Source organism: Aulonocara sp. 'chitande type north' Nkhata Bay, linkage group LG9, assembly GCF_057382095.1.
Source record: "Aulonocara sp. 'chitande type north' Nkhata Bay isolate Kocher_YH1m ecotype deep benthic linkage group LG9, A_spYH_male_GT1.1, whole genome shotgun sequence".
Lineage (NCBI taxonomy): Eukaryota > Metazoa > Chordata > Actinopteri > Cichliformes > Cichlidae > Aulonocara > Aulonocara sp. 'chitande type north' Nkhata Bay.
In genome coordinates this window covers 7,645,128-7,658,855 of record NC_141352.1, presented here as the reverse complement: position 1 = coordinate 7,658,855, position 13,728 = coordinate 7,645,128, and the positions used below count along the sequence as shown (strand labels likewise).

Sequence of the window (13,728 nt, the reverse complement as noted above, 5' to 3'; positions counted from 1 at the left end):
GATGCTTCTTTCACTCCTCTTTCAAACCATCTGTCCTCTCTGTCCAAAATGTGAACATTGGCATCCTCGAAAGAGTGACCTTTGACCTTAAGATGCAGATGGACTGCTGAGTCTTGTCCTGAGTCTTGTCCTGTTTTCCTGAAGCGTCTCCGTGTGGACGCGGCTCAGAAACGGACGCTGAGCTGCTCATCACTGCAGGCCTGTGAGGAGGAGTGTCGGGTTCACCTTCAGCCTGACGCTGAGCGGCGGCTCGCTCACAGTGGTGTGTGCTTTTGTGTTGTTGTTGTTGTTTTATTGCCGGATGAAACAGAGCCCAGCGTCGGGGCGTGTTCAGTGCTCCGGCTCCCTGCAGGGCCTGAACATCGAGGGGGGCTAAGGGAGAGATGCATGATGGGGGATGGGTCTCTCCTGGCTGCTGGCAGGATTTAAAGGCCCAGTGTCTGTTTTTGTTCTCCTCGCAGCTCCCTCAGAGTAATGACACGGGGTCAGGAGGAGGAGGAGGAGATGGGAGAGGGGGAGGTGCTGGGTCCAGAGCAGAGCTGTGAGGCCACTTCAGTTTGTACAAGGGTGGTAGCAGTCAGCATGAATGAGGATGGCGGCACTTCCTGTGAGGACGGCGCTCTCTCTCTGAGGCTTGAAGACTTGGGTAGCGTGAAACCTCTCAGCAGGAATCCTCACGAGTGTCGCTGTGCGGGCTGAACCCACGTGGTGAATCAGAGCTCAGCAGCACTCTGGGAGAGGTGAAGGCAGCACAGTAATTATTCATGAGGACATGTTTATGTCTCCGTCTCCCGTCCATCACAGAGCTTTTAGCAGCCAGTTTGAGGTGGGGGTGGGCAGTAGAAACGATATAAATTTGGCTAATGGTACAGATTTTGACTATACCACTCTACCGCAATAGCACATGTTGATGGTGTCATCAAGCTGCACCTGTTTTGGTCGAAAGCATCGCAGCGGCTGTAAACCACATCATCTGCAGATTATGCGGCGACAGTAAAAGCAAATGTGGATGGATTATCTCAGTTGTTCTCCTGACTGAAGTTTGGTCCGTTTACAGCATCCTGCCATGCGATTGCATTTGTCCCTAACCATCAGGAACCTTCACGTTAACTTTTATCGAGTGGAAAAAAAGTTAGCGTTCATCCTCCAGCTTCACTGTGTTTATGCTAACATAGCTGTGTAGCTAGCGCTCACGTAGCACATCATTATCTACCAGCTAGCCCAACTTCAGTAACCCTACAAACGTCACTGCTGTTTAGTTTTCTGTCTTCATTCATGTTGGAAGTGATAGCAGAGCTGTACGTTTGAATTTTTCAAAAATCTCTCAGTCAGAACATGCTATATCATGTTTAGGTGGAAGCTAGCAAGCTAACTTCCTGCTAACTTCTAACTCTGTTAAATTTAATAAATCCTGTTTTCATGGATGCCTGGATGTTAAACTTAATTGTTACACCTGGTAAAGTTGCAACGCTGATCATTGTATTAAAGATGAAGGAATTTTGACAGTTTGTAACTCTCAGTGATGCTGCAGTGTTCGTTTGGCTTTGGGACCTGAAGGGCGGAGTTTAGGACCCAGATTACTCCGCGAGGCTCCTTGATTACAGTAGCCATAATGCTCCAACAATCCATCAAGCGGTGCGGCTTCGTAGCTTACCAAAGTGGTACTAAAACATTTTTTGACAGATGTTTGAGCGCCGTGTAGCACATAAAATCGGTTTGAGGTCAGTAAGCACAACCAGAATTCATACTTAAGGCGCACGGACGATTTATGAGAAAATTTAAGGATTTTCAGCGCACCTTATAGTGTGTAAAATACGTTATACAGAAGAAAGGAATATATCGCGATACATATCTTTACCGCACATGCTTCAAATTATACCGTGATATGGATTTTACGGCATATCGCCCAGCGCTGCTCTGAGGTGTGGTTGAGCTGCTCACACATGGCGCCGTTGCTTTTATGAGGTCTACCAGGTAAGATCCTTTAAAGCATAAACTGCTCTGAGGAAATGCAGAGAACTGTGTTCACATCCATGCTGGGCTCAGGTCTGAGTCCAGTCCAGATGAGCCCACAGGCTAACACTTCCACAGACATGCAGGAAGCCTCGAGCTGCTGAGGCTGCACAGACACACACCTGATTCGGAGCTGTGGAAAAGTGAGGACCCCCTTTTTCTGTTCCTACTGGGATCGACTCGGGGCGTTTCATCACGGTTTCCATGGTTTTCCATTGGGTTCCTGGTACCAGGTACATTCTAGGTTCCTTGTCACCCAGGGTTGCAAGTCATCCAAGCAGGTACTAAAATGTGGCGTCACACTGCATGTCAGCGATTGGCTGGTCAGTAGCTGTGCTCGATCAGAGCGTCTTGTTTACAAAAATCTGAACCGCCATTTTTTAAAACCGGTCAACGAGGGACATGTTTCCAACAACGCCGTGGTCCGCGCGTGTGACGAACAGTCACAGGCTGAGCAGCAGGTACAGCGTCGCCTCGACGTCCACCTTCGTTGTAGCGTTCGTATTAATTACGTCATGGCACGTGGAGACGCGTTACTGTGACGATAAGCAATAGATATAGGAGAATCCCATGATGCACTGAGTGTTTCTTCATCAGTCACCATGTGACATACACCTCTCTGCATCGAGTCATCAGTCATTATTCATCCATGGCTCTCTTCCACGACGCGTCTTTGTCCCGTATTCCTCCCCTCAGATGGCCCCGCCCCTCCCTCAGCCTGGTGTTGCTGGAGGTTTCTTCCTGTTCAGAGGGAGTTCTTCCTTCCCTCTGTTGCAGAGTGCTCCGGGTAGGATCGTCTGATTCACTGTGTTTACAATAAAAAGCACCGTTGCTGCTGCTTCCTCAGGTAAGAAAACCCAGAGGTTTATAACATGCATGGTCACATGACAACAACGGCGCCAACATACTGAGCATCCATGGCTCGGCCTCCCAGCACACAGAAATCCTCCCGGGCTGACGGTGTGTGTGAGGGCGGGGTCACGGCGGACTCCTCCTCCCTCTGCATTGATCTGAGAAAGCAGGTCGTCTATCAGAGCGGTGAAACATGGACGCTGCAATCAGAGCACAGAGTCACATGATCCAAGCAGCCATCTCAGCGTGTGAGAGCGCTGACTCAGCGCTGTGTTAGCGGCTCGTTAATCAGCACCATCGTTAACCCGCAGACACGATCAGCTGACACTCACGTACCTGCAGATGAGCAACATCATCAAAATCCTCCCTGAAGAGCTCCGCCTTCCTGGATGCTCTGTTAGTACAGTGACCTCATTATGGGTCACATGACATCATTAAAAACAGCACACACATGTCCAGTTTTACGTTGATCTTGGTGATGGATAGCCTATCAGGTCTCAGAGGCGGAGCTTTAGGCTGGTGACAGCTGAGTCATACTTACATCTGCAAAGGGGCGGAGTTTCACCTCGTCGTGGAAACCTTAAAAACGCCTCACGTTGCGTTTACTGTCTTCTCTTTTTCAGAATCAACTCAACTTTATTTATACAGCAGCACCAAATCACAGCCTCCAGCTGCTTTAGCGTAAAGACCCTGCGATAGGGGTGGGAAACCCCAACAGTCAGACGAGCCTATCAGCAGCTCGCTGCTCAGTAGGAAGGAAGAACTCCCTCTGAACAGGAAGAAGCCCGAGCTGAGGGACGGCTGTCGCTGGGATGGATCAGGTGTTCGTTCTCCTAAACCTGTGCTGACTGTGCAGACTGGCTCCTCCTCCTGCATCACCTCAGTGAGAGAGTTTAACCTTACACCCCCCTCCCCCAAGGTTCAGGCTCTGATGGCGTGCTGGTGTGTGAGGTCACAGCCTTCCATGGTTTCGCTGTCCTGGACCTGAGATCCAGCTGCAGCTCCTGGTACCCGAGGCCGGGCGAGGGAGCCGCAGAGAGGCGAGGCTCTCACAGCAGCGGAGCCTGTTACTGCAGTACCAGTACTCCCAGCACGTGTACTGGTACCGTGTCCTGACCATGTAAAAGTATGTGCAGAGTGAGCGAGCACTTCCTGTATCAGTTATTGTTTCGCACTTTAACCTCTGATCTTCAGTTGAGTTTTTAAGAGCAGTGTTACCAAGGTAACGCCCATCATCGCCGTAAACTGCCGCGTGTGTCAGCTCCGCCCTGCTCGGCTGTGTGAGTCAGCGTACAGCAGCAGGTGATCAGAGGGTTTGGTTTCATGAAGCTAACGTGTTTGCTGCTCGCTCTGGCGCCTGAAGGTGCGACGCCAACAAACGTTTCCCAGGCGTGGACGTTAGTGACCACAGACGGGCAACATCACTTGCTTCGCTCTGCTCTGCCTTTTATTCCTAGGAGATGGGCCCAGCTCTGCCTCTGTGGGACGTCTCTTCCTGTTAAAGGGGCGTTCTTCCTCCCACTGTCACCAGCTGAGCTCAGCCTGCAGTGTTTGAACCCGTGCTGTACAAACAGGAAGTAACACGTCAGTGAGGACGGCGCTCGCAGCTCCACGCTTCCATCCACGATGATGTCACAGAGCTGTGACCTCCTGCTGACCGCCTCACAACACGACGACCCGTGAGGCCTGACTCTTGACACCGTCTGACCTCACAGGGCGCCAAGCAGGACCAATCGGCCAATCACGAGCAGCGAACAGATGGGGGGTCATTGAAAAACTGATTGTTCCCTGGGGACAGACGGCCCCTCCCCCCTCACTCAGGGGATGACTCTCTCTGTCTCCCGTGAGAACATGGAGGAGGGGTGGTGGTGGGAGGTGGGGATCCCGTCTCCTCCCAGAGGTGATGGAGACAGATGTTGTCTGGACGTCGTCAACAAAGCTCACCCTCAGGCTCTGGTGCAGGTCGTCCTCCCCAGATCAGATGGGCCAGCCACCATCGGCTGTCGACTCATGAGCGTGCAGGCCGGGCCTCGTGCACGCTCACGTGCCACTGGTGCTGCAACATTGCAGGCCAGTGAAGCGCCTGCAGGAGGAGGTCGGGGTGGATGGTGGGCCGTGCTGAGTTCATTCTTTATGTTATTATTTATATTACTGCTCACTTTCCTGTCCCTCGATCAAATCAAATCACTTTTATTGTCACATCACATGTGCAGGTACATTGGTACAGCACATGTGAGTGAAATTCTTGTGTGCGAGCTTCACAAGCAACAGAGTTGTGCAAAATACAATAATGTAAACAAGCAAAATACAAGAATGGCTACATCTGAAACTAATAAATATATGTACAATATATAATAGTATATGCATTTCTGGATGTGTATACTAAATATTTTTCTACGTGTGTGTGTGTGTGTGTGTGTGTGTGTGTGTGTGTGTACACATATTTTACAAATTAAATAGAGTAAACAATAAATAAAATATATAAAAATATACAGAGTTGAATATGTGCAAAACAGTGGCATTACTGTACAGTATGTAGTGCATAATGTTGAAGTTCCAGTAGTGAAGCTGAGGTGTCTATGACGTGTTCAGCAGTCTGATGGCCTGGTGGAAGAAGCTGTCTCTCAGTCTGCTGGTTCGGGACCGGATGCTGCAGAACCTCCTTCCTGATGGAAGCAGTCTGAACAGTTTATGGCTGGGGTGACTGGAGTCCTTGATGATCCTCCCCGCTTTCCTCAGGCACCGCTTCCTGTAGATGTCTTGGAGGGAGGGAAGCTCACCTCCAATTATCCATTCAGAGCACCGCACTACTCGCTGGAGAGCTTTGCAGTTGTAGTCGGTGCTGTTGCCATACCAGGTGGTGATGCATCCAGTGAGGATGCTCTCAATGGCACAGCGATAGAAGGTCCTGAGGATGCGGGGGCTCATGCCGAATCTTTTCAGTCTCCTGAGAAAGAAGAGGCGCTGTTGAACGATACCAGGAACGATACCGGGTGGTTTCAGTTTGTTTGTGAGCAGGTCCCTCACAGTAGAATTTGTGCTCCTTGTCTGTTGTACGAGTTGACTTGAGGCTCTGATTACTTCTTCAGTAGTTCGTCCTCTCGCAGCTTTAGTTTGATGTCCTGGTGTATCAACCAAATTTGTATTCAGTTTAATTCAAAGTACTTGATCCAGCATCAGGGATCGTTTTGAAAACCACATAAACATGATGTAAAAAGCTCCACAGAAGCTTCGTGTGTGTTTGAGGACGTGGTGAACGAGTCAGCTTCACTCCAGCTGTAGCTCCATCCTCTGCTTCTGTCCGATCTTTATGTGCTCGCAGTTTGTTCTGTGTCGATCGCTCGTCAGACCAGCGTCCATCTGTCCGCTCGCTCTCGTGGGAACACCGTGCACATACGCTCATTGTCCTGGAGTCTGAACGATAGATGCAGGAAACACAGCTACATTAGCAGAGGTCAGAGAAAGCCTCATAGCACCCGGCCCTGCTACAAGACATCAGTAAAGGCAGTCAGTGGTCAGGAGGAGGCGTGTCCTCACCTTGTTTGGGTCATTTAGGTCTGAAACTGTACTGAAGGGCAGGACGCCTAAATACAAGGTTCTTACCCAGCACAGGGCCTGGGCCGTCTGTGGGAACCAGTTACCCCAGTGTGTGTGTGTGTGTGTGTGTGTGTGTGTGTGTGTGTGATTAGTTCCCATGACTTTACATCTTATATGCTGCCCTGTCATCACACTAACATATGCACGCACATAATTGGTCTGCCAGATGCCCGTGTGTGTGTGTGCTGGTGCATATATGTGCTGGTTTGCATATGAGAGCGTGACCTCTGACCCCTGGTGTCTGGAGTTTACAAAGGCTCTAATAGCTGCTATGAGCTTACTTTGCATTAGAAAGCGGCGCGCTCACAGTCGAGCCATTCGCAGTTGGCTCACGTCTGCATGCGTGTCATCTGGAGACACCGGAGGTCAGAGGTCACACACTTTCACACGTATGCAGCACACAAATGTTAATGTGCACGACGGTGCAGCTGGAAGGCCGAGGGTTCGAGTCCGTGCCGCGCTCACACAGAACAATGCTGCAGCTGTCGCCGATCCCGCTTCGTGACGTGAGCATCGGCGTGCTCGCCGCAACATCTGTGCCGCTGTCACCGAGGTCATGAGAACGCAGCGAGGGTGGGCGGCGTTATCACCGCTCTGCTCTGTGACCATAAACCTGCTGTCACCTGACATCAGAGCGTTGTGTGTGTGTGTGTAAACGACTGTGAGCAGACATTAGGAGTCGATCCCCGACTGTATCCAGCACAGATCCTGATGGTGCCGCTCACACTGCTGCTGTACGTGTCTGAAAGCTGCTGGGATGCTCCAGGGCCGGTTTGTAAAAAGGAAATGTTCATGTTTTGTGTTTTTTGTGATATTATGATGAAATCAAGCTTGTAATAGGACGCCTGCTCCACCTCTGGCACACAGGGTCTCGTGCTGAAAGCTGAGGCGGCCTCTGACAGAACTCAAAGTCCTGGGTTTGACTAACAGTGGGAAAATGAACCCTGATGTTTGTGTTCAGGTCAAAGTTCAAACGTCAGCTTGGTTTTATTAGATGTGATTTAGCTTCAGTACACGGAGAGCGACTGACAGCAGCTCAGTGGTTGTTTCAAAGGTGTGTTTGTGTGAACTCGCTGCTCCAGTTTAACTGAAGAAGCCGTCTGAGTAAATGTCACATGACACACAGTGACATCAGCACACAGGTCTCCATGGTAACCGAGGTCGACCTGCAGAATACTGATGATGGTTCAGTCGTAGTACTTTCCTGCAAACATTACTGCTAAAGCCCTGTGTGTACTCCCTGCTATTGCAGTATCATCAGAGGTGCTGCTTTCTGTCCCATAATGCAGTGCGGCAGCTTTATTCCCGATCACCACAGTAACCACGCCTCTTTTCTCCCTGCAGCTCCTCTCTTTGTGAGCAGACTGTAGGATTTATGACATGAACACGTGAAGCTCCGCCTGCTGCTCCTCACGCTAACATTAAAACTCACAAACAGTCAGAGCTGCGTCAGCGTGAGCGGCTGAGCTGCACCTGCACTTTTAATGACATCAGGCGACCAATAATAGGGCTGCTGTGAGGTCACTGTAGCAACAGAGTGCCCGAGAAGGTGGAGCTTCAGAAATTCTAGGATTTTGATTGTATGTTACTGATCAGCAGGTGTGTGTGTGTGTGTGTGTGTGTGTGTGTGTGTGTGTGTACTCCACCTGCTTGGTCACCTCGGGCTCTGAAACAACGGCTGAAACACTGTGAAGGATTCAGAGTGGGTGGGGTCACGGTGGCTACGACCATCTTTTATTTACAGTGTGTTTAGGGCACACTGAGATTAAAGCTGTGACATCATGCAGTATCAGCAGGGTTACCACGGAGACTCCTCTGAAGATGCAGCTACAGTTTTGTTTTGTTGTCCCGTTTGGATCTTTAGCCGTCAGAATTGTCTGAAGGCCAAGAAAGATGCCGAGTGGATCATCATGGTCTCGCCATATTGGTCCATTTGATTGACCTTTATTATAATTATGTATTTATTTTATTTTCAGTTGTTACAGATGGGACAGACATGACTGGGGGACAGGACAGGGAGACAGAAAGAGAGCGAGAGAGGAAAAAGCAAACAAACAAACAAACAAACAAAAAATAAAAGAAATTGATTGAAGGTTTAGGAAAGAGGAGCAGAGGAGATGGTTGGAGCACTCAGCGGGACGGCCGCTGCGGTTTGTGGCTTCATGCTGTGAGTGCAGGAAGTGTTTGATTTATCCTCCAATAGAGCTGGGCGATAGAACGATAACGATATGTATCGCGATATAACTTTTACTCGATAGAGAAATTAAGCTATCGCGATAGACCTCGCCGCTCTTGTCCTCTTAAAAAAAAAAAAAGAAAAAAGGTCAGCCGATCCAAATTCAGTAGCGCAGAGCTGAACCAATCACAGCCGCAGTCACGTCGCGTGACTTGCTAAGTACAGCACAAGTGCCAAGCCGCACGTGTGTTTGTTTGGGAAGCAGCCAGCGGGTAATGGAGCCAGCGCGTAATGGAGGAAATGAGTGTGCCGACTAGAAAAATCAACCGAGCGTGACCGAAGAGAAAACCGATGATGGTTCCAATGCCGGAGAGATTGTCGAACGGAAGAGCCATAGAAGTTCCGTAGTGTGAAGGTATTTCGGCTATTTCAAGTCTGACAAAAAACAGAGTAGCGTGCACTGTAAATGTGCCGAAAGCAAGTCTGGAAATACAATAAACTGGTGCATGCGTCACACTGTGCGCCACGTTATTGTTTCGGTGAAATGAATTTCTACAATACTGTTAATTCTACTCTGCAGTGTTTAAATGCTTACATATACACACAGTTACTGTCCCTCCACACATACGACTCGGTTCTGCTTCTATGCCCCAGCTTTGTTTACTTTTTCCCACCGAGGCTTCTAGACTTCTGATTGGCCAACATTTCTGCACGGTTAGGAATCTAGCGCCACCTGCTGCTTTGGCATGTTCATAGCAGCGTTTTCCTTCATTTCTGCCTTTATGTGTGGACGGGATTATTTTTTAAAACGAAAACGGAAAATCTCCGTTTTCAAAAATACCCGTGTACGTGTGGACGTAGCCTCAGTCTCTGACTGGAAGCGCTAATTCGTCATTCGGCTTTTGTCAGACTAAAGTAACTGTTAAAACTGTTTGAAAAGCTCAGCTATACAACAAGGAGAGATTGAGAATTTCCTTTTAGTTCTCAGTTTATTTGATATTGACAAAAGTTAGTCAGTTTTGTTTGTTCTTCTGTAAAACAAACTAAGATTTATTTTTAGAATTAATATTTTGTTTCTAAGTGGAATTGACAATTTAGTCTGTTTCATTTGTTCTATTTTGAAACTTAAATGCTTTAGCGGCTGCCTTTTGTGTAGTTTGCAATATTTGCCTTTATTTATCTGAAAAAGTCTCATGTTCCTTAAGTACATCTACCCTGTTGAACTTATTATGGGAAATAAATATTTAAAAACAAGCTGCTGATTATTTCACATTTTACTTGTGAGCAACGGCACATTTAAATCTTACAAATATAGTTATTTGGCTTATATCGTGATAGATATCGTTATCGCCTGAAATGAAAAAAACATATCGTGATATGAAAAAATCTCATATCGCCCAGCTCTATCCTCCAATCACAGCTAAGAACACGTGTTGATGGTGTGCTCTGGGCTTCCTCTCTGATCGAGCTTTGTGATAACGACGGAGTGCTGCCGTGATGTGTGTGCAGACGGTGTGAGGTGAAGCTTCCCTCTGCTCTCCTGCAGTCCTCGCTGTTTGCACATGGGCGGCCACCAGGCCAGCTCCGGGCTTCCGCTGGAGGCGCGGGCGACCGCCAGAGTGGACACTTCCCTGTCGCTGGGCCGGGGCGTGGGGCACCGATGGTCGGGGCTTGCCTGCTCGCGGATGGGGGTGAAGCGGGCGATGGAGGTATGTGGCGGGGTGTGTTTGGTGGTGGTGATGTGTACGGCTGGCAGCGGGAGAGCTGCAGCGTTGAATGTACTGCAGTCGTCTGTGGTGTGAAGATACGAGATGTGCAGCACCTGGATGCCTGTGCTGGCGTTTCTCCTGCGGTGTTGCTATCAGTGTGTGAAGAGTGGGAGAAGAGGGTTGCACTGACAATCCAACACAATGGGCAGCACGTTGCACACATGTTATAAGTGGTCAGAAACTTGTAAATAACTCATGAAAGAATAAAGTTACGTTGAAACCAAGCACACCGTTGTTGTCCTTGTGACATTACCAATAAGTGTGATGTGTCACATGGTCCTCTTCCTATTGGAAAAACAAAAGTTGTATCCAAGATGGCCGACTTCTAAATGGCCACCACGGTCACCACCCATCTTGAGGAGTTTGCCCCCTCACATATACTAATGTGCCACAAACAGGACTTTATATCACCAACCATTCCCACCCTGTACGTACTGCATTTGAATCATTCTAACTACATGTAACCAGCTGCATGTGTGTTTGGAAAAAAAGGATCCGCCCCTGGTCTGAGCTCGCTGTCGCCGGCAGCAGGCGGTCCAGCTCGTTATTGGTGCTCCGCTCTTCTTCTCTGTGCTTTAATTAGATGAGTGTGGAGGACTGTGGAGGACGCTTTGTGACACACCATGAAAGCATTTCCTCTGTGTGTGTGTGTGTGCTGCAGGGCTGAGCCGTGGGACTGCCGACACCAGGGAGTGTGTGTACTACAACGTGAACTACGAGACCGAGAAGACGAACCAGAGCGGCGTGGAGCGCTGCGAGGACGAGCAGGACAAACGCTCGCACTGCTACGCCTCCTGGAGGAACAACTCGGGCTCCATCGAGCTGGTGAAGAAGGGATGCTGGCTGGACGACTTCAACTGCTACGACCGGTACACACACACACACACACACACACACACACACCCCTTGCCTTCAAACAACATAAATGAGCTCCTCCAGCCAATCATCACACACCGACCACAGTGTGATCCATGCTGTCACGTTTACCTTCTTGCACTGAGCTGATCCAGAATCTGCTTCGATCCAAATCACAGCCACAGTCACCTGAATGTGTTTTATGTTGTCAGGTAGACCCCACAATGACTGAAGTCCTGTAAATGCATGTAAACAAATCTATGACAGTCAGTCTGTCCTGTCCTGCTGCGTTCCTGTTTCCCTTCAGAGCAGCTGCTCACAGGGACGTGATCATTGACCCTGAAGATCCTCTGTGGGATTAAAACAGGGCAACATGCTGGGGGGCTGCGTCCTCCCACCTGGGTGTACTGTGTGCTGCAGACCACGCGGTCACGAGGGTGGAACGCCACTTTATCCCTGGCAGTGTTGGGAGTAATGGAATACATGCAGAATACAAAATATGAGTAACTATATTCCATTACAGTTACCGTTTAAAAAGGTGGTAATCAGAATACAGTTACTTTGTTGAAATAAATGGATTACACGGCGGTCTTTTCCTGTTTCATACGTCAGGCTGTGCTCTCTCTGTTTTTGGTGATTCCCAAACCAAACACGCATTAAGAGGCTCTGATGTCACCTCTACTTGCAGCCGCATAATGACGTGAAGAAATATTTTTTTAAATGATTTAATATGAAGGCAACAGGCAGAGTGTTGCAGGCATCGCCCTAAAGCCTGATGGGCAGTGTAGTCCGTGCTGCAGGGAGGATGGACTGCTGTACCCGTGATGTGTCTGTGAGCGAGGGGGGAGAAAAAAAGTACGAGCTGTCACCGAGCAGTTGTTCCTGTTTTCCTCTGAAACAATCAACGCCTCTCTCTGTCTCTGCTAGCAAAGTTGAGCCAGACAACAAAGTAAAGCTAGTTTTCAGCTACGAGCCCGACACAGAGGTCCCTTTACTACGGTTTTATATACGCGCCTTACCTAATGTCCACCTACTGTTACTCATTTATATTAAGATTTAAACATCTAGCTGGTGTTGGTGTGGAGAGTAACCTTCATTAATAGTAATGAATCAGCTACAGGTAGCTTGGTGTTCATCTGAACAACAAACTGGACTCATAACTCAGACGCCCTCTACAGGAGAGGGCAGAGCAGGCTGTACCTGCTGCAGGGACTCAGGTCGTTTGGAGTGGAGGGCCCACTCCTGAAGACCTTCTGTGACTCTGCGGTGGCCTCAGCCTTCCTTTACTCTGTGGTCTGCTGGGGCGGCAGCATCTCTGCCGGGGACAGGAAGAGACTGAACGGGCTGATCAGGGCCAGCTCTGTTCTGCCCTCTGGACCCAGTGGAGGTGGACAGTGACAGGAGAACGGTGGCTAAGCTGTCATCCCTGTTGGACAACATCTCCCACCCCATGCAGGAGCCTGTCAAAAAATAATATAAAACAGTGTGCAATGTAACCGACCCAGAGTATGGGCCGGTAAAACAGATTAAATGTTCCTGCAAAACAGGGAAATGATGAGACAGAGACGACTGGTGAAGTTTCTCTTTGCCTCGCTTCTGCCATATTTATTTATACAATCACATGTATTTTTAACTTGCAGCATCACCATTCTCTATATACAACAGAAATAACAATAAAACCGTCTGTATGTTCAAGCTGCAATACCACGATCTTTTCATGGCAACCAAAAGTACTTCACGTGTAGTGACCTTCAAATCATTTACTCGGCTATTCTCTCTGAATGACAATCCAAAACAATATGAAATGCATGTTCAAATACATTTTTACCTCTAACTTTTAACCCAAATACCTATGTATTCTGATTGTTTTAACCAACATACCAGTGCTTGGTCTTAAACCAATTTAGCTTAGTAGCTCACAAATACATGAAAGAGTCATGTGTATGCTGGCAGGCTTAGCTTTAGCTTTAACATTCTCAAAATCACTTTTCAGAACCAGTAAACAGTCGTTCTTCACTGCCAACAGCAGATTAACATTCATATTCACAAAATCAGGACACGACAAGGAGCTTATTCAGCTAAAACGACCTGAAGTAAGTGGAGAAAGGAAACCAAAATGGCGCCCGCGGCTGGCTAGGCTTTGGCATTTTTTCCAGTCCTTCTACTTCATAAAACGTAACAAATAACAGGGTTTACCCGCTGATTTATACCCCACATTTAGCTGTGTTTCTTATCAATATTTTACAACAGTTTTAATATAGTTTTACCGGTTACAAACCTGCAAAACAGGGAAATGATGAGACAGAGACGACTGGTGAAGTTTCTCTTTGCCTCGCTTCTGCCATATTGGAGAGGAGGACCTATGACCTCGCTATTCTGTCTCACTGAACAATGCGCCACCCGGAGGCTGGGGGGTGCAACTACCTCATTACATATAGTTCACTTCGGTGACAAATCTCTCATTTT

At 48.4% G+C, this 13,728-nt stretch overlaps 1 protein-coding gene across 1 annotated transcript in view; it reads left to right on the top strand.

Moving 5' to 3' along the window:
• The window catches only part of LOC147321528 (activin receptor type-2B-like), a 29,014-nt gene that overhangs the window by 6,276 nt on the left and 9,010 nt on the right, over positions 1-13,728 (top strand). The window contains exon 2 of the mRNA XM_086305533.1: positions 11,069-11,276. Within this exon, the coding sequence (XP_086161659.1) occupies positions 11,069-11,276 (208 nt within the window). The remainder of the gene's footprint in view (positions 1-11,068; positions 11,277-13,728) is intronic.